The sequence below is a fragment of the Mastomys coucha genome, unplaced genomic scaffold, assembly GCF_008632895.1.
Source record: "Mastomys coucha isolate ucsf_1 unplaced genomic scaffold, UCSF_Mcou_1 pScaffold21, whole genome shotgun sequence".
In the NCBI taxonomy this organism is placed as follows: Eukaryota; Metazoa; Chordata; class Mammalia; order Rodentia; family Muridae; genus Mastomys; species Mastomys coucha.
In genome coordinates, this window is record NW_022196904.1 from 137,269,221 (window position 1) to 137,287,868 (window position 18,648).

Here is an 18,648-nt window from a genome sequence, read left to right on the forward strand (position 1 = left end):
AAAGGCGTGCACCTCCACCGCCCAGTGATACTTTTTCTTAAAACAGGGTTTCCTGGGGCTGGAAAGATGGCTCAGGAGTTAAGAGCACTGACTTCCAGAGGACCTAAGTTCAATTCCCAGCAACCACATGGTGGCTCACAACCATCTGGAATGGGATCTGATGCCCTCTTCTGGTGTGTCTGAAGACAGCTACAGTGTACTCATATAAATAAAATTTAAAAAATAAAAAACAGGGTCTCCTTATTTAGCCTGGCTGTCCTGGAACTTGCTTTGTACACCAGCCTAGCCTTGACTCCTGAGTGCTAGGACTAAAAGCCTGTGCCACCATGGTCAAGCTCTTGCTTTTAAGATGTTAATATATGGGCTGGAGATGGCTCAGAAGGGCACTGGGTGCTCTTCCAGAGGTCCTAATAATTTCAATTCCCAGCAACCAACCACACTGTGGCTCACAACCATCTACAACATCATCTAATGCCCTCTTCTGGAATGCAGACGTGTACATGCAGACAGAGCACTCATAAATGAAATAAATCTTTTTTAAAATTATTTTTGTAAATACATTTTTAAAAGAAAAAAAGTTAAAATGTTAATACATACCAAGTGAGCTATACAAGATCTACCACACAGCATCAAAGTACTAGTCTGGCTGGATATAAACTCACTCACTGTCTGCACATAATACCCTGGGACTGCTGGAAGGCTACACTGTGGACAGTTCTGGCTTTGGAACTCTGTTTGGCTTAGCAATCCTACAGGCAATGAAAAGATACATCTGATGACAAGATCTGAGGTTACTCTCCTCCTGGCTGCCCTCATCACCTGCCCCAAAGCTTCTCTTGTTCCATGATGACATTGTTAGGTTTGTAAATGGATGAAGGTGAGTGGGCAGGGGGGTATTTGCATGAGCACAGGTGACCTAACCAGCCACAGAGCCCTCAGATCACCCTGGAGCTGGAGTTACAGGTGGTTGTGAGCCACCTGATTTGAGTGCTGGGAACTGAACTCCGCCCTTTGCAAGAACAATGAGCATTCCTCTTCTCCGCTGAGCTCTCTCCAGGCCCAACTCTAACTCCTTTGAATTTAAACCACAAACTTCTAGGCCCACTTTAACCAAGAGACATTACAATGCCATAGACCTGTCGCACCTCCACCTATACATTCACATCTAGTAAAGTCTTCCCAACCAGCCAAAAGCACATATATAGAGAAGGTGCTAATGTTGATTTTAACGCAATTTTTGTATTAATTAAAATAGCTTCATTCTTTACACCACTAAATTGTTATAAATTTGAATTTACATAATAAAACTAGCAAAATAACTAATTTTACATGGTGGAGTTTAACAAAAACTTTGATTTTGGGAGAAAAAGTTTCAATTTAAAAAACAAAAAACAAAAACCTACTGTTCTAAGTAAGTTTGAAATGAAATAACCTTTCAACAAGGAGTCAGGAGACAAACTGTCCAGCAGAAGGCTCTGTAAAAATGTTTATTTTTACTAATGTTTTGAATACAGGAACTAAATATGTGAGGAGGGGGCCTCAACTTTGCAGAAAACAACAGTTAGGGCCTGCCCACAGCCAAGGGGGAAGCCCACTCCAGAGTATGGCATGGACTGTCCCCTCCTACTTAATGTCAGTGCCACTAAGCAGGAAACAGAAAAATCAGGGTGTGAAGACCTTACCAGCTACTAGCTAGCGTGCAAGGAAAGGGAACCATCCTGCATCCTGGGAGCCAGGATCCACAGGCAGGAGGCAGAGGCTCCTGATTCAGTTAAGGGCAGGAGGCTGAATGCCCAGGTCCAGGAAGAATGAAAAGGGGATTTTGGAGGTAGGCTTTTTTATCGAGTTAAAAAACAGGCACATTATCCAACTTCTCCCTGTGGCCCTCAAGCTGCTGGCCCAGAGCCCTGACACTATCCCTCTCCTACAAAACCAAAGGGAATAAGGAAGGAGGCAGAAGACGGGAAGCTTTGAGGATGGGAAATGTTTGGGTAGCCAGAGAGCACCTGTGAGCAAGCCAGCCAAGCACAGGAAGGGCAGGTTTGAAGCGGCTTGTCCCTTTGTGGGACAGGGCAGAGCCAGGAGGTGCCTGAGAGCATTCCAGCTCAAGCACACAACCCCATGTAGCGTGACAGAGGACAGGGGACTGCTTTGGCAGGAGGCAAAGGGACGCAGAACTAGGATATGAAAAGGTCCTGGCAAGTGCCACTCAGCCCACTTACTCCAGCTGCTTCCAGGAAAGGCCCAGCCTGGCTCATCTCTGGGGCAAAACCCTGGAAACCAAAGGGGGGTGGGGTAGGCAAGGCTTGAGACAAGTGAGCTGCTCTCATATTCCTTCTCAGAGGACCCCATTTGAGCCCTGTAATCACCAGGGTCTTGGGCCCAAGGCAGGCAGAGTGAATGCACTTCTTGGAAAACAGAGAGAAGTTGGGCCCGCAGGTCAGCCCTGGAGCAGCATGCTGCTCCTTACTCCCTGAGGGCTCGGGGCTAGAGGCAGTCAGAGCTGCCACCTCCCTGTGCTGCTGCCAAAGACAGGTTGGCAGGACTATGGAGTGAAAGAGGGGAGAAGGGGAATGAAAACCAAGATAGAGGAGAGCAACGGCCTTAGATGCAGGAGAGCTGGGTGGAGCTGGTGGCGCATCAGGAGGAGTTCTGGTTCTGGTAGATGGACGCTTTCTCCTTCAGCAGGTCCAGACACAGGTGGCAGCTCCAGCTTCCTGTGGAGAGCAAAGGGTCAGGGTGGATCCCACAAAATCTCATCTACTGTCTCCCATTCCTCAGACCTCACCCCAGGTAGGACACGGAGAATTATGCAGCAGCAATGTCATTGTTTTCCTGAGCTGAGGGAACTGCTTGGTCTTCAAAACCATGAAAATTAGAACTGGAGAGATGGCTCAGCAGTTAAAGAAGATCTGGTTCAGTTCCCAGCACCCACATGGTGGTGCACAGCCATCCACAACTCCATTTACAGGGGATCTGATGCTCCGTCTTCTGACCTCCAAGGGCACCAGGCACTCATGTGGCAGACTGACATACATGTAGACAAAATACTCTTGGCATACACTAAAAATACACACAAAAACCATTCTCCATGGAGATGGACACACTGAGTGCAAGGACAGTCTCCAAACAATGGCAGACCCTGTCAGTTTTGTCACTTTAGTGGCCCAGGGGCTCACAGGACAGTCAGCAGACACAAGTGTTTTGCTTTTTTTTGTTGTAACTTATTAAACTTATTTATTTATTTGAGGGCATTTGCCACAGCATGCATGTGAAAGACAACTTGTGGGAGTCTATTCTGTCTTTTTATCATGTGTTTTGAGGGGGTAAACTCTTGATCTCAGGTTGTCTAGGCTTGGTTGCAAGTGCTTTACCTGCTGAGCCATTTTGCCAGCCCAGTCACAGGTTGTTAAAATGCTCCCAACTTTAGACAAAAAAGTCATTGCTTCAAAGACAGAAAAATGTCATGAAAAGAGACTCCAGAGAAACTACTATATTTAACCCCCAAGATAGAGTTTCTCTGTTTAGTCCTGGCTGTCCTGAAACTCACTCTGTAGACCAGACTGGCCTTGAACTCAGAGATCCCATCTGTCTCTGCCTCTCAAGTGCTGGGAATAAAGGCATGTGCCACCATGCTTGGCTTGAGAAACTACTTTTAATTTGGTAAAAGCCAGATATCCCATTTCTGTGGAATACACTGCAAGTGAACTGGGATGCCAACATCTCTGGGTGTTTAAGCAGAAGTCAGAGAAAGGAGTGAACATGTGTATCCCACTCCTTATCACCCAAGTCTAATTTCATGGAGAAACAGGAAATAACCAGGCATGGTGGTGCACACTATGACTGCAGCTCCTGGGGAACAAAGGTAGATCTCTTTTGAATAATGAGACCCTGCCTAAAAAAACTAAACAAACAACAACAAAAATAAATAAAAAAGTAAAAAAGAAAGAAAAAAAACCCTGATACACAGGAAATAGTTGTTCTGTACAAGAAAAATAACTGGCTAAAACAGTATTGGTATTTATTATTTATTATAGCTTAATCCATTCTCTCTCTCTCTCTCTTCTTTTTTTTTTTCTTCTTTTATTTTTTTGTTTTTTTGAGACAGGGTTTCTCTGTATAGCCCTGGCTGTCCTGGAACTCACTCTGTAGACCAGGCTGGCTTCGAACTCAGAAATCCACCTGCCTCTGCCTCCTAAATGCTGAGATTAAAGATGTGCATCACCATCACCCAGCTTTGATCCATTTTCTTGAGAAGTAAAACTACTTATTTTGGGGGGTAGGAGGTTGAGAACAAGGTTTCTTTGTGTCCCAGAACTAGCTCTATAGTCCAGGCTGGTCTTGAACTGAGAAATCCACTTGCTTCTGGCTCCCAAGTGCTGGAATTAAAGGCACCACAACTGTCAGGCCTGGCTAAATCTTAATATAGAATATATAAGCATAATTTTATGTATGTGGTTTAGACAATGTTCCAAAGGCATATGATTAGATCAAACCTAACCCAGCTGCTCTAGAGGCTGAGACCAGAGGACTTCAAGTTCAAGGGGTGGCTACCTGGGCTACTGAGCTAGCTCAGGCTACCTTATGCAACTTAGTGAGACCCTATCTCAAAATAAAAAATACAAGTGTGGGATGGTAAGATGGCTCAAAGCCTGATGACCCGATAATCCCCCAAACCCATGGTGAAAGTAGACTTGACTCTAAACTTTATCCTCTGACCTCTACATAAGTGCTATGGATCAACTGCAGAGCACTCTGAATAAAAAAATTTCAAGAGTTAAGGAGATAGGGAGATAGCTAAGCGGTTGGGGCATTTGGCCAGCATGTACAGGGTTCTGGGTTCTATCTCCAATACTACAAAAAGCAAAAGAAAGAAAATAAGCCTTTTGTAGTACTAGAGATAGAAAATATCGGTGCACATGTACACGTATGGTGTCTGGAGAGGCCAGAGAAGGAGACTCTCTGGAACTGGAATTACGGACCATGGTGAATGGCCAATGGGTGCTAGAAATTGAACCAAGGCCCTCTGGAAGACTATTCAGTGCTCTTAACTGCTAAGCTATTTCTCCAGCTCTATTAAATGTTTGTTTTAATCTACCACACATTATTTTATTATGAAATTTATGCTGTTAGGCATAAGAATGCTGAAACCCACATAATTACAGATCTATACCAAGTCACAAATTTCAGTATCAATGTTTTGCTTGGGTGCTGTAGATCTTTCTGGGATAATGTACTTTTGAGTAGTTCCACTTACCTTCAGGAGGCTCAGACATGGAAGGAGTGAGACAGTACATATGGTAGCCACGGTCACAGTCATCACAGAAGAGTAGCTGGTCCTGCAGAAGGCAAGGAGAAGGAACAAAGGTACAATGGTTTATGTCCCTAAGTTATGACACTGCTGCTACTTCCAAGAGGGACTAGTAGCAGCAAAGATCAGTTGTCAGTCTATCCATCTCAATCCATCCAGAGCCTAACTGTTCACAAAGCCTACTATTTCTGTGCACTCTTTTCTCCACAAAGCTGCCAGTTACCTTTTGAAAAGATGAGACAAATCATATAACCCCCTTAATAAAAGCCTCAGATAACATCCTCAAGGTCTAAGCATAGGGCGGAGCTTAGGTGCTTAATGTGCACCAAATCCAGGACTCCTCACTGAGCTCAAAAGGTCCCAAGATCCTACAAACTAGCAATGTCCCCCTCTCTGGTCCCCCTTCCTGACACAGGAAGGATCTAGTGGGTAACAATGCCTCATTATAGACAACTTGCCCACCTTAAGGCCTCTGCACTAGCCATAATTTCTGGGACTGACTCCCTGTCTTATCCAAACTGCAACACCAACCTCACTTCCTCCAGAAGCAAATACAACTACAAACCTCTATTGGCATCCAGTTAACTCTTTGGTACATCACTAGTTTCATTTTCTTCAAGGTGTATCATATAAGAAACTCTGTTCACCCAAGTCCACAGATTCCATCAAAGCATAAACTTCTCTGTCTTACTTACTGACCCTAGAGCTAAGAACACTGTCTGACTACCGGTGCCCCAGAAACAGAATTCTTTTTAAACAATTATAAAGTTCCCAGCGGGGCATTAGGGAGAAGTGGGTGCACTCTGACAGAAGGCTTGCTTTGGAGGGGTTAAGAGGAGCGCTAGGCAGGCTCAGCGACACGCACATCATTCTCTGACGTGCCGCAGAGGTTGCAGCACTTGCACTCGATGCACTGCCAGCGGTAGGTCTTCACAGCCGCCATCATCACAGGGGTGAACTGCAGGCAGGACGGATGCCCTGTGGAGGAGGGGAGTCAAACAAGTGGTTGGAAACCAGGGTGGGGAGTGGGTAAGGGAGGCTGCTCAAGGAAGCAGGCCAAGAGGTTCCTGGGCACACTGAGTACAGCCTGCTCTTTGAGGATGGAGGTACCTGAGCGGCCACAGTCGGAACAAGACACTAGCTCCTCAGGCTGCCCTGTCTTCTTGTTGATTTTTGAGTCTCCTAGGCAGAAGTCACAGTAGTTGTTAGGCAAGGCCAATCCATCAGGTCCTTTCTTGGCTATAGGGAAAAAGAAAAAAATTCTGATGATGCTCAAGGGAACTCTGGGCTACCTTATATTCTCTCTATGAAGTGCTTTATAAATAAGCTGGCTCCTCTCCTGCTTGCCTGCCCTGACAGCTCAGCTTACATTTCTGCTCCTCAGACCTCTGGGACACAGGAGTGGGTGGCTGGGAGTCTTCTTTGTCCTCCCCTTCCTCTTCAGCCAGGTGGGAATGGGCATAGTGGTAACTGAGGCCAGGTCGGTTCTTGTAACGTTTTCCACAAACTGGATGGGAAAAAGATTGCAGAGAAATATTAGGACACAAAGGTGCTACTTCCCCACTCTGACAAGCCATGAAGCTCCAAATGAGGCCCATGGGAACATCTCTGCCCCCAGCATTTCTAGTCTGGGACAAACTTTAGTGATGGCCTCTTCCCCTTAGCCAAGAGTATCAGTCTCTGGACATTTTCAGTTTCTGGGATTCTCTTCCCTCTCTAAAATACAATAGGTACCAACATTTTTCTATGTGGGCTTTTAGAAGGATTTAGCCCATGCTGCATCAACTTGCCCCAGAAGTAGTAACAGTCTGGGAGCTCCAGGTTGATAAAGTTCTATAGTCTGGCCTTATGGCAAAAAAGGGAAACGTAACAAGGAGATGCCAGACTTTTTCTGCTCTGTAAATGTGGCAGGCTCATGCCATCCTGTGTATACCAATCCCAACTAAACAGACAAAAGGCTGAGGGTGGGTTTCTTGGTGAACACCTACTAACTGCCAGACAGGATAACTTCCCCAAAGAAACTGAAATACATTCCCACACTAGTGCCCAGCCCAGCCCAGCCCCTGCCAACCAGCAAGGAAAGATCACATGGCATTTTATCTTGAGCAATGACACCAAGAGGGGCAAGGGGGCCAGCAGGAAGGAATGGGAGGGTGGGAGCGGTGGTGGTATGACGGTGGAAGCATGAGCTGACCACCTGCTGTCTGGTTGGGGAATATCAGATGAATCTATCCATAATGGGTTCTGTTAATATTAGGCCAAGTGGCCATAGAAGTAAGTCTGTGGGAGACAAGCAATGGTAAAGACAGCTGCTAGGACTGAGAACGGAGCACACCCGGGGTACCACAGCACTACCCTCATACCATTGTAGAGATTCCAAAGCTAGTATCACAGGAAATGAGAAAGGCAGAAGGAACAAGGGAAGAGGGAAAAGGGACAGGAAAACACAAGTCTGAAAAGTTGAGAGAGCTACCTCTCTGGGGCGCTTTCGAGGTATGCTTTTGTTTGAAACTATCTGAAAGACAGAAAGAAAAGTCGTGAGAAGAAGGCCTTGATACATTTGAGACAGGGCAGCAGCAGCAGCAGGAAAACAGAGCGAGTGAGAGAGAACCCCAGCAGTGGCACTTCAGGCTGGAGGCACAGAAGTAGGGTAAGCCAAAGCAAAGGGAAAGAGGACAGACACTAACCCTCAGGGCTGGCCCCCTGTGCCCTGCCTTGATGGGTCAGCAGATCTGGATGCTGCCCACTATGAGGCCAACCCTGCCTGCTTTGAGTTCCCTCATCCTCCCACCCAGGACCCACAGACATCTCTCCCCAGAGCATGCAGGTCCCACCCACTGGGAAGCAAAGGCCAGGTTGGCAGGCAGGACAAGAACCCACGCTTGTTTTACCATTTAGTGCAAGAACATGACCCTCCCTCCTCTCACATCCAGAGCAGGAGCTGGGTCCAAGGCGAGAACTACCCACCCCTCAGGTGGCACTCACTGTCACAGGCATAGGGCTTATCCCGGTCCTCCAGGATGGAAGCATCCAGTTTCTTCCGGGCACTGCTCACACCCTTACTCTGCCAAGAAAACCAAAAAGATGATGCCTTCACTAAGGTTCCTTGGCCAGGAGAGCAAGGCAGAAAGCAAAAAATAAAGACTGGTCTCCACAGACCAGCCTGCTTCATTCTTCAGGCAGCACATTAGCTCCTCACCTTGGATTTCCCCTTCCCCCGACGCTTTGGAGTATCTTCTTCATAGTCCTCATCATCAAGGTCATCAAGGAAATCATCAGGTTCAATGATCCGCTGAGTGGAGCAGATTTGAATGAGCAGAAGTCAAACACATCCCATATAGAATTAGCCTCTTGGAACCCCCCAGAAGCTTCTCTGGGCCTTAACCTCACCTGTAACCGTTCTTTGCCTGCAATCCCATTCCTGCTTCCTTGAATGCTTTCTTTCCTCTGTGCCTCTTCAAGTTGCTCCCTTAATCTAGAATGCCTGTCCCCCTTTTCTCAGAGCCAAACACTTTCCCATAAAGCTCTCCTGGTACCTCAGGGAGCCATGTCCTGTCCTGCCTGCTCTGCTTCCAGTACATAAGTACACTGTAGCTGTTTTCTGATGTGCCAGAAGAGGGCATCGGATTCCATTACAGATGGTTGTGAGCCACCATGTGGTTGCTGGGAATTGAACTCAGGACCTCTGGAACAGCAGTCAGTGCTCTTACCCACTGAGCCATCTCTCCAGCCCTGCTTCCAACTTTCATGCCCTACTTTAAATGAGCTTTGCCTCTTACTTGACCTTGAGGAAGTTTTAACTGCTTTGCTTCTGCCTCCTTGTTCATGAAACGGGGAACCACAGAACCTACCTCATGAGGCTATACAAGAGGAAGCATATGGAAAATACTTAGCACAGTACCTGGCTTATCTGTCTTTGAACTTAGCATAACTTCCCAGTTGACAGGTGTGAACCAAGTGAGCTTCACCTATGTAACACCAGGTGTATGTAGCATCTAAAGTCTCTAACAAAACCTTGTGTGAGAGAGAATGAATGAGTAAGCCTGTCCTGGGAAGGAGTGTGGAAGGCTAGACAGGGCAGGGCTGGTGGCCAGCAGACCACAGAACTGCAGGGGCAGCTGCGGCTTCCATTTCAGCTATTTTTGGTTTTTTTGTGCTAGGGCTTATACATCAATAAGCATGTGTTCTACCATGGGTCTGCTTCAGTTCTACTAATTGGGTGAACCTTCCGACCCATAAAGAGGAGACTGGTCCTTATTAAAGTCCTCTAGCCACAGGAATAACAGACCTTCCGTGCCCGACTGTTGCTAACAGGAAACTCGCCCAGGCTGTCATCGTCAACTCGGGGATCTGGGGCACCCCGTTTCTCCAGGGGATCAGTACGCAACAGAGCCTCTAAACTGCTGCCATCCTGAGAGATAAGCCCCTCTTTCTTCAGAGTCTGGTCAGTGTCTGCAACAAGTCAAGATGAAGCTAACTCAGAAGGGGTGAAACTGCATCTACACCATGTGGGGCCAATTCAAACCCAACCACTTCTGTTCTCTAGGAACCAAGATGTGTCTGTTCACCCAGCACTGGAACACAGCTCTATTACCTGTTTTCACTAAGACAGCAAGCTCCTTCAAGGAATGAAAGTACAGTCTGTACAAGCTTTAACACAGAGCCATGCAATAGCAGGTAACAGCAAGCCTCATCACACAGACCACAGCTCTGCTCAGGAAGTGAGCCCTTACTTGGTTTATTTACTCTTGATTATTTCATTTAGTTTGGTGCATGTGTATGTAGTATATGTCTATATGGTGTATGAACACATGTAGGTACACATATTAGAGAAGAACATTGTGTGTCCTGCTCTATTACACTCTGCCTTATTGCTTTGGAGTCTCTCACTCAACCCTGAATTAGACTGGCAGCTAGAAGCACCAGCTCTGTACTGTATTATAGAAACATGTTGGCTACACTGAGCTTTTTGTATGAACACCAGATTAGAATTTAGGTCCTTGTGTTCATACAACAAGTACTAGGACACTTCTCTGGCCCATATTATTTTGAGATAATTTCATGGTTTTTGTTTGTTTTTTGAGGCTCTCATGTAGCCCAGGCTGGTCTCAGTAAAGAATGATCTTGAATTTCTGATCCTCCTGCCCCAACCTCCTCAATGCTATTATTATATAGGAATATACAACCATGTTCAGTTTATGCAAAGTAGGATATTAAACTCAGGGCCCTGTGCACGCTGGGTGAGTACTCTAGCGACTAAGCTACACCCAGCCTCTACCTGGTTTAATAGATGGGAAAGAAAGCCTGGGATCCTCAGGTGGGTGGGCGCGACGTTTTTTCCGCCAGCGTCGGGCAGGATAGGAGTATAACTGTCCAGAGGCCAATCCTGCCGAAGAAAGGAAGGAAGAACAATTAAGCCCTAATCCAGCCCTAAAAAAGGTGAGCAAATGAGAACTCTGTTGAGTTCTAGAGCAAGGGAGTAATACAGAACACATGAGCCTGGGCCAGGTGGGGATACTTCATGGAAAAGAAAAACAGATGTCAGCTGAAGTATGCAGCTGTTCTTAGTAGTTGAAAGATCATAGCTGCTTCAGGGGCCAAAAACAAAGGCTGGCTGCTTCATCCTCTCCAATTCTCATTACCAGTGTGAGCAGTGGAGGAGCCTTCTACCCCATCTCCTAAGGGACAGCAGAAACTTCCTCATGCTCCTGTGTCACCTTTCCTGAAGTCTGCAACCTTACCTGGTCCCCGGTGTCGTTTTTCCATCCAGATATAACAATTGCTCTGGGCTACTCCAGTCTGTGAGTCCAGGAAAGGCAAACGCACGCTACGCTCAGCACAGAGGCGGGCGTTATAATTGTGGCACTGTTCCATGGCATCTTTGTAGTACTGCTCCCCAAGGCTGCAGGAAGGTAAAACATAGAGGTGTGGGGTCACACCATGCTTCTTCCCTGTCAACTGCTTCTCTCAAAGGCTCAGGAGTCTAAGAGACTCTCTTTTCTGTTATTTGCCACCTATTCTGCCTCAAGGGACATGAAGAACCTTCACTAAGCTATCACACAAGGAAAGACAAGTTACTGTGGACTGGGCCAGAGCCCCTAAATAATAAATAATCATTGTGACACTTTTTTTTTTTTTTTTTGATTTTCGAGACAAGGTTTCTCTGTATAGGCCTGGCTGTCCTGGAACTCACTCCGTAGACCAGGCTGGCCTTGAACTCAGAAATCTGCTTGCCTCTGCCTCCCAAGTGCTGGGATTAAAGGCGTGCACTACCACTGCCCCGGCGTGACACATGATTTTATCATGTGTATAACCAGACATAAGCTTTTTAAATATTTTTTTGTTCTGAGACAAGGTCTCTTTCACTTTGCAGCCCAGGTACTGAACTCATGAAAATCCTCCTGTCTCTTGCCTGCCAAGTCAAACTTAAATCTTAATCCACATAGAGTGAAGAATGGCCAAAAAACAGCTGTTGCAGAGAGCCTGCTCAGCCCACACAGACCTCTGGATTCAATCTGCCACTACTGGGGGGAGGGAAGGACAAGGAAGAAATGAACTGCTATTCTGTGGTTCTCCTGTGTCCAACTCATGCTAGTTAATGTGACTTGTCTTAACCTAAGCATCTGAGCTGCAGTCATTACTGTAGATATTAACTTTCTTTAACAAGTGGGGAAAACAAGATCTAGAGGACTTGTCGCAAGAGTTTTGGCACACTATTAGTAAGTCCACCCCTCAAAATGCTATCCAGTTATAAAAAACGAAGCTCTTACTAGGCATATTACCCTGACTTCAAGGCCAGTTGGGCCGCATAGCAAAACTCTGCCTCAAAACCCAAACTAGGTAGATTTGGTGGCACACACCTGTAATCTTAGCACTAGCACATGGGAGGTAGAGGCATTTTTAAAGTCATCCTCAGCTAAATAGCAAGTTCAAGGACAGCCTGAACTGCATGAGACTAAAAAAAAAAAGGAAAGAAAAAAGCCAAAAAAACAACCAACCAAAAACAACAACAAGCTATCCTTGAGTCGGGCTTGGTGGTGCACGCTTTTAATGCCACCACTCGGGAAGCAGAGGCAGGTGGATCTTGGGGTTCAAGACCAATCTCATCTACAGATCTAGTTCCAGGACAACCAACACTACAGAGAGACCCTGTCTCAAAAAAAAACAAAACAAACAAACAAAAAACATAACAAAAAGCCAGGCGGTGGTAGCACACGCCTTTAATCCCAGCACTTGGGAGGCAGAGGCAGGTGGATCTCTTGAGTTCAAGGCCAGCCTGGTCTACAGAGTGATTTCCAGGACAGCCAGGGCTACACAGAGAAACTCTGTCTCGAAAATCCAAAAAAAGAAAAAAGAAAAAACATAACAAAAAAAACCACTTGTTCTTGAGGAGGACCTGTCTGGTTTGGTTCCCAGAATCCATATAGTGGTTCACAACTAGCTATTCAGTCCAGTTACAGGGATCTAATTCCCTCTTCTGACCTCTGTGGGCACCAGGCACACATATGGCACACATATATACAGGCAAAACACTCATACAAATAAGATAAAATTTAAAAGCTCTTCATGTACAAACAATCCAAAGGTAATTAGGGGGAAAAGAAAGACAGGCATAGTACTGAGAGGTGTTGTGGGATATGACCACTCATGTATCCACAAGGTAAGAACTTGCAGTGTTCCAGGGAGAGATATTCCCCAAGTTTCTCGAAGCTCTTACTAAGCACTACTACTAACAGCAAATCTGTGACACTGAAGCCCATCTCAGACTCTTCCTGTCACACAGACACTGGAGGAGTCAATCTGAAATCTGAGGGGGATTCTCTAAGTACTTTGAGAAAAGATAAGAAATTGGAGAGCTAGGGGGTTTGTGGTTCTAAGCATGTTCAATGACCCCACCTTGTTTTGGTACAGAGGAGTAAGGACTCATATTTATAACCAATCAATCTTTTTGTTGTTCTGGCGCTCATATGCAGAGCATCCCAAATGCTACATGTATTCTACCACTGAGCTATATATTACAGTCAAATACTCAATCTTTTTCTTAAATAGAGGCTCATGTAGCTCATACTGGACTCAAACCCCATATGCAGTCAACAATGACCTTGAATTTCTCATCTTCCTGCCTCTATCTCCCCAACTACCACATGCACTTACCACATCCAGTTTTATGTGGTGCTGGCTTGATTCAACCAGGATCTCTTGTATGCTAAGCAAGTACTCTACCAACTGAGCCACATTCCTAGCCTCAAAATACAAACACTGAGGGCAGCAGAGACTTCTTTCCCATAGCATCCCCTTTACCTATGATCTAGGGGTGTCTAGATCACATCAGGATGGATTTGGGAGTAAAAAGACTGGCTGGCTATAACCCCCACATGGACACAGCCATGTAAGTAACCTGTATGAACCTCCATTCCTCTCCTACAGATTGGGGCAGTTAGACTAGACGAGCTCTGACCTACCAGGATTCTGATGGAGATAATAGAGATAAGGAGACATGAAAAGCAGGAGGGAGTAAGGCCTCAGTGTCTAATACCTACTAAAGTTGTATCAACAAGCCCTAATGTAGAATCTGATGGGGACTTTCACTGAGCAGTCACAAGAGACTACTGCATAGCTTAGTTTGTTCCCAGCAAATGAAAAAGACACACACCACACACAGCAACACTACAAGTAGAGCCTGAATCGATTCAGTGAGCAATAATAACTATAATTAAGGTATGAATGTGTTGGAGAGCACAGCACAGAAGAGAGCAGCCTCACATTTGCTTGCCTTTAGGAGGCAGCCATGTCCTTACCACACAGGAAAATTGGATAAACAAGGCTGAGTGCAGCAGCTCCTTTGTTTCTGCTGATGGGAATTGATACTGACACTGGAAGTCAAACGGAAGGAAGGACCAGCCCGGTGGGGCTAAAGACTGCAAAGTCAGAGCACGGAGGCTGAGGAAGGCGTGGAAGGAAGGCGTGGAAGGATGACTGAAATGTCCAGTCGGGCTCCCGCAGCCAGGTTAAGATTCTAGAAGGTGAAGCGAGTGCTCTAGTAGAAAAGACAGCCAGGTGGAACTGTGTGCGGTGAAGAGAGCAAAAGAGCAGAGCATACACAAATTCAAGGCTCTGGGACAAAAAAGTTCCAAGCTTCTGTATTCCATGGATAGCCTTATATAATTCATATGAACTTTAAAAAACCTAGTTGGCAGCCATGGCTATTTTTAGACTAGTATTTACTCTAATAAGACTACTATAAAGACTATTTCAACCTTGACATTGTATTTGAGAAAACCAGAAAATTAAGACAGAAAGTCTTCTCACACAGCAAAATGAAAAAGATGAGCTAGTGGTCTTTCCCTCAATGAGTGATGTCAGCTGCCACAAGACTTAAACATACTATAATCAAAAAAAAAAAAAAAAAAAAAAACACACACACACATATATACACACACACACATACATACACACATATATCAGAAAGACATCTTTCCAGAGTGAGAATGGTGTGAGAATCAAAGCCTGCTCTGTAAAGGGAAAGTCCTGTGGGGAACATGTTACCAATGTCCAGTCTTCTGCACCTTCCACTGAGGAGAACAAGTTAGTACCTCACTGATACTCAGGTACCAGTGACTAGTTAAAGAAGCATCAACAGCAATGGTCTTTTTAAATGAGCAACAAACACTTAAAATACTACACCAATGGGTTGGCAACTCCATTTTCTACCAGACCATCTTTCGACATGATGAACTCTATTAACATCTAATTCTGAAAACCCAGGCAAGCATATTCTTTTAGAAAGTAAGATTTCCAGGGTAAAAGCTGTGACTCCTCTTTTCACAGGAAACCTGAGGGGATGAAGGTGGGGGACACAGGACAACTCCCCTTCTAGGGGAATAGGGGAGGTCAACAAAGAGAAAGGCAGGGTAATTAAGACCTAACATCTGAGTCCTGAAGAACTATAAAAATGTTAAATTAACAGCCTTATTTCTAAATTGAGGGAGATGTCAGCCTAAAGAGAGCTGGGGAACCTGGAGTGGGCAGATCACAAAGATAATAGCGTTGGGAGGAGGGGTGGTTGAAAGAGGCAGCATGATGGAGCCAAAAGCAAGTTTAAAAAAAAAAAAAAAGCCACAAGAGAAGGCACTTAGCTTAATGGAAGTGGGAAAGCATTCTCGAAGAAAAAGGCTCCAAGCTGCAGGGGAGAAGCAACTTAACCTTAAAAAATAAAAATAAAAAAAAGCCTCTTGGATGATTGAGGTTCTGCCCACTACAAAGACAGATGAAGCGGCAAAAAGTCCTCCAGAATAGTTCCTAAAATCCAAAAGCTTTGACTGGACAGCCGAACACTTCAATTTTTCTACCCTTACATCACGCCCAACATGGCCATTAAAGGAAGAGAAGGTCATTCTTAAATCCACTGGGCACCCGATTCCAAAACTCTTCTTCAAGAAGGAAAGAAGGGACTCATCAAAATCCCAAACATCTCTAACTCAGGGGAAGCGGCTAACAGGCCAGTCCCCGTTCCCAGTGTTTCCCAACAACCGTTAACTTCAGCTCTGCTCGAAATCTGGCCCGCACAATGGCATCAGGGGAACCGAGAACGCCCACCGCGGGGCTCCTGTGGACTAGACGGCCGTCTGGTTCCGGTCTGGTTCCCCACTCCCCGAAGTTCTTTTCCCTTATGCCTCTGCTCTTGGACCAATTCTTCCCAAGAACGTTTTTAGTTTCGTGTACCCCGGATTTCCCGGTTAATGTCACCGGGCTGCTTAAGTCCTAGGATCCCGCAGGGATGGCGGAGCCTGTAGCCCCGGGGACTGCGGTGGGCGGGGAGGGGACCCGATCTCCGGGGGCCACCGGCCTCGGCTCGGCCGGACTGAGGCGTCTCCAGAGAGGGGCCGGGGACCGTGAGCCTCTCGTTCGCAGCCCGCAGCTCCGCTCGGGCTCGGCCCGCGAGGACGTCGCCCGTCGGGGGCTCCGCTGTGCCCCGCTCCCGGCCTCCACAAGTTTCCAAAAGAAGCCCAGCGCCTTCTCCGGAGTCTCCTGTTGCCCTCCCTACCAGCAGTCGCACAGCAAGGACTTCCCGGGCATGTCCTTCTCTCTATCTTTTCTCTTCCCGCACCTCCCTCTCTACTCCCAGGCCCTTTACAAAATTTCTGGTACAGGAGAGATTTAAAAAGAAAAAAAAGAGAAAAAAAAAAAAGACCACTTACAGCTTCACTACATTCTCCACCACAGCCGCCATCTTCCCTGTTCCTCTCCCTCAGGCCGAGAGGCCCCGAAACCCGCAACGCGCAGGCGCTAAGCCTTCTCAGGACACTCGGTCTTCGACCCTCTGCGCAGGCGCAGCCAGAGGGTGCGCGCGCACGCACAGGCCCACGAGAGCGAGCGCTAGAGAACGACCTGTCCTGAAGGAGCATGGAGGATCCCAGTGCGCAGGCGCGATTGGAAAACTTGCATGCCCTCTGCAGACTCGTATCCCCTCCATTTAGTGGAGTCTCAGAAAGGTCTGGCTTGGTTGGAAAGTGAGAAAGGTAAGTGAAAAGGCCACGCAGATGGGTTAGAAGGAGCAACAGTGTCCTGCCTAGCTGACCGTTAGACACGTGGCTGACTCACAGGGAAGGAATTGATGGGTAGGTAGTGAAAGGTCAGAGACGTACCCAGTCCTTTAGGTACCTCTCTCCCTAGACATCAACCCATTTTAGAAAATGGAAAGTGAACGCCCAAAATAGGCTGTTCTTGGGCCTGACTCTCTCATTCGGACAATCCCTGTCAGTAAACCTAGTCCTTGAACTTCACTGGCACCTACCTCTTCTCTCTTGCTTGCTTCTCTCTCCCCCAACCCCTCTCTTGATTCACTCCTTTGCTGTATATGCTTCTCTTTGTGTGTGTGCATGTGCCATAGCATGTGTGTAGGAGTCAGAGAGAAACTTGGGGGCGTCGGTTCTTTCCTTCCACTTTTTGGGTTTGGGGGATGGTGGTCAGGTTGTCAGGCTTGGTGTCCACTCCTTATCTGCTGGGCCATCCCACCAGCCCTTTGATTGCTATACCCAAGCCATTCTCCACATTGAAATTGTTCACAGACCATCCCTCTTAGTTCTATACCATTTATTTCTCCTTCAGTATCAATTTATGCAAATCTTCTTTCCCCTTAAAGAAGAAGCCAACAGGACTCCCTGAAGCCCATCGGCATTGCATATCACCCCATTTCTTTTCACTCTTTCAAAGCAGATTTTCATTCGTATTCTGTACTGCCCTGTTACCTAGGCTCTCATCTGCTTACTGAGTGCTTCTGTTCCCACCAAACCTTTTGAAATAGCTCCTACCAAAGTCACCAGACCTCGGTTTCAATAGAGTTAGAAAAGATCTATTCTGTCCTCGTTGGACCTGATATATATATATATATATATATATATATATATATATATATATATATACATATATTGTCTTTTTTCTTTAGGAGGTAGGAGGATTGCCACAAGTTCAAGGCCCATCCAGGCTACACAAGTTCTAAGCCACCAGGGCTACATAGAAAACCTGAAGGACAGTAGCAACAAACAATAAAAGTTCCCAGAGCCTACACTGGAATGGAAATTTCTGGTTTCTTTAACAACTTAGTCATGTCATGTGATGTTTTTCTGGAAGCTGTCTTGTGAGAGGGTGTGTGATAGTTTGCTGAAAACAGACCCTTGATAAAGATATAAATGGAACCCCACAAACAGAGAGGAAGTTCTTGCATTGCTATACCATCAGGGCTTCACTGGTTTTCACTTCATAGAGAAACTCACTCGCTAAACAGCTTCTCTTGGTATTCCAGCTGATTCTGGCTGCTTCAGCAGAGCCTGGCTGTTAATGCTGGATTGTGCCACTACTGTTCATGTTTGGTGTTTGCTATTGAATAGGTGTGCTGGTATCCTGACGATGAAGAGTGGAATTGCCCACAGGAGGTGCTTCTAAGCAGGTCCACAACTCCCTTTGCCTTTAACCTTACTTTTTCCCTATCTCTGGTTGGTGGGCTAAAAGAGAGGGTTAAGAACCCCAAATAGCTGGGCAGTGGTGGCACATGCCTTTAATCCCAGCACTTGGGAGGCAGAGGCAGGTGAATTTCTGAGTTCGAGGCCAGCCTGGTCTACAGAGTGAGTTCCAGGACAGCCAAGGCTACACAGAGAAACCCTGTCTCAAAAAACAAACAAACAAAAAACAAAAACAAAACAAACAAAAGAACCCCAAATAAAGTCAGTTTTGAAAAAACCTAAGCTTACACTACACAGAGGCTCAGAACTGTCTGTAAATCCAACTCCAGGATCCAACAATCTCTTTTGACCTATTATGGACACCCTGCCTTAATGGGG

General features: G+C 46.2%; 1 protein-coding gene and 1 long non-coding RNA gene across 4 annotated transcripts; one reads left to right on the forward strand and one right to left on the reverse strand.

The window, feature by feature from the left end:
- Positions 1-1,461: 1,461 nt before the first annotated feature.
- On the reverse strand, positions 1,462-16,641 carry Dpf2 (double PHD fingers 2). 3 transcript variants are annotated; one of them, XM_031389377.1, is made up of 12 exons: positions 16,510-16,641; positions 11,053-11,213; positions 10,590-10,697; positions 9,600-9,763; positions 8,511-8,603; positions 8,297-8,375; positions 7,785-7,826; positions 6,681-6,818; positions 6,422-6,550; positions 6,177-6,289; positions 5,258-5,339; positions 1,462-2,717 (listed from the first exon to the last, which is right to left on the reverse strand). In XM_031389377.1, exons 1-12 carry the CDS (start codon positions 16,539-16,541, stop codon positions 2,641-2,643), a joined length of 1,218 nt encoding a protein of 405 aa, XP_031245237.1. In that variant the 5' UTR covers positions 16,542-16,641; the 3' UTR covers positions 1,462-2,640. The 3 variants fall into 3 exon arrangements, with proteins under 3 accessions (XP_031245237.1, XP_031245239.1, XP_031245238.1); XM_031389379.1 differs by lacking the exon at positions 16,510-16,641 and adding an exon at positions 16,034-16,166; XM_031389378.1 differs by lacking the exon at positions 7,785-7,826.
- LOC116103422 lies at positions 16,329-17,876 on the forward strand. The gene is made up of 2 exons (XR_004123472.1): positions 16,329-16,830; positions 17,757-17,876. It is a non-coding gene; the product is annotated as an uncharacterized LOC116103422 (long non-coding RNA).
- Positions 17,877-18,648: the final 772 nt, after the last annotated feature.

Bases quoted from the DNA above. Each gene is read 5' to 3' on its own strand.
- Dpf2 (XM_031389377.1), bottom strand. From the start codon at position 16,541: ATGGCGGCTGTGGTGGAGAATGTAGTGAAGCT. The intron at 11,214-16,509 runs GTAAGTGGTCTT...ACCTTCCTGCAG, and splicing joins GTGGAGAATGTAGTGAAGCT to CCTTGGGGAGCAGTACTACA. The intron at 2,718-5,257 runs GTAAGTGGAACT...TGCTCTCCACAG, and splicing joins CATGTCTGAGCCTCCTGAAG to GAAGCTGGAGCTGCCACCTG.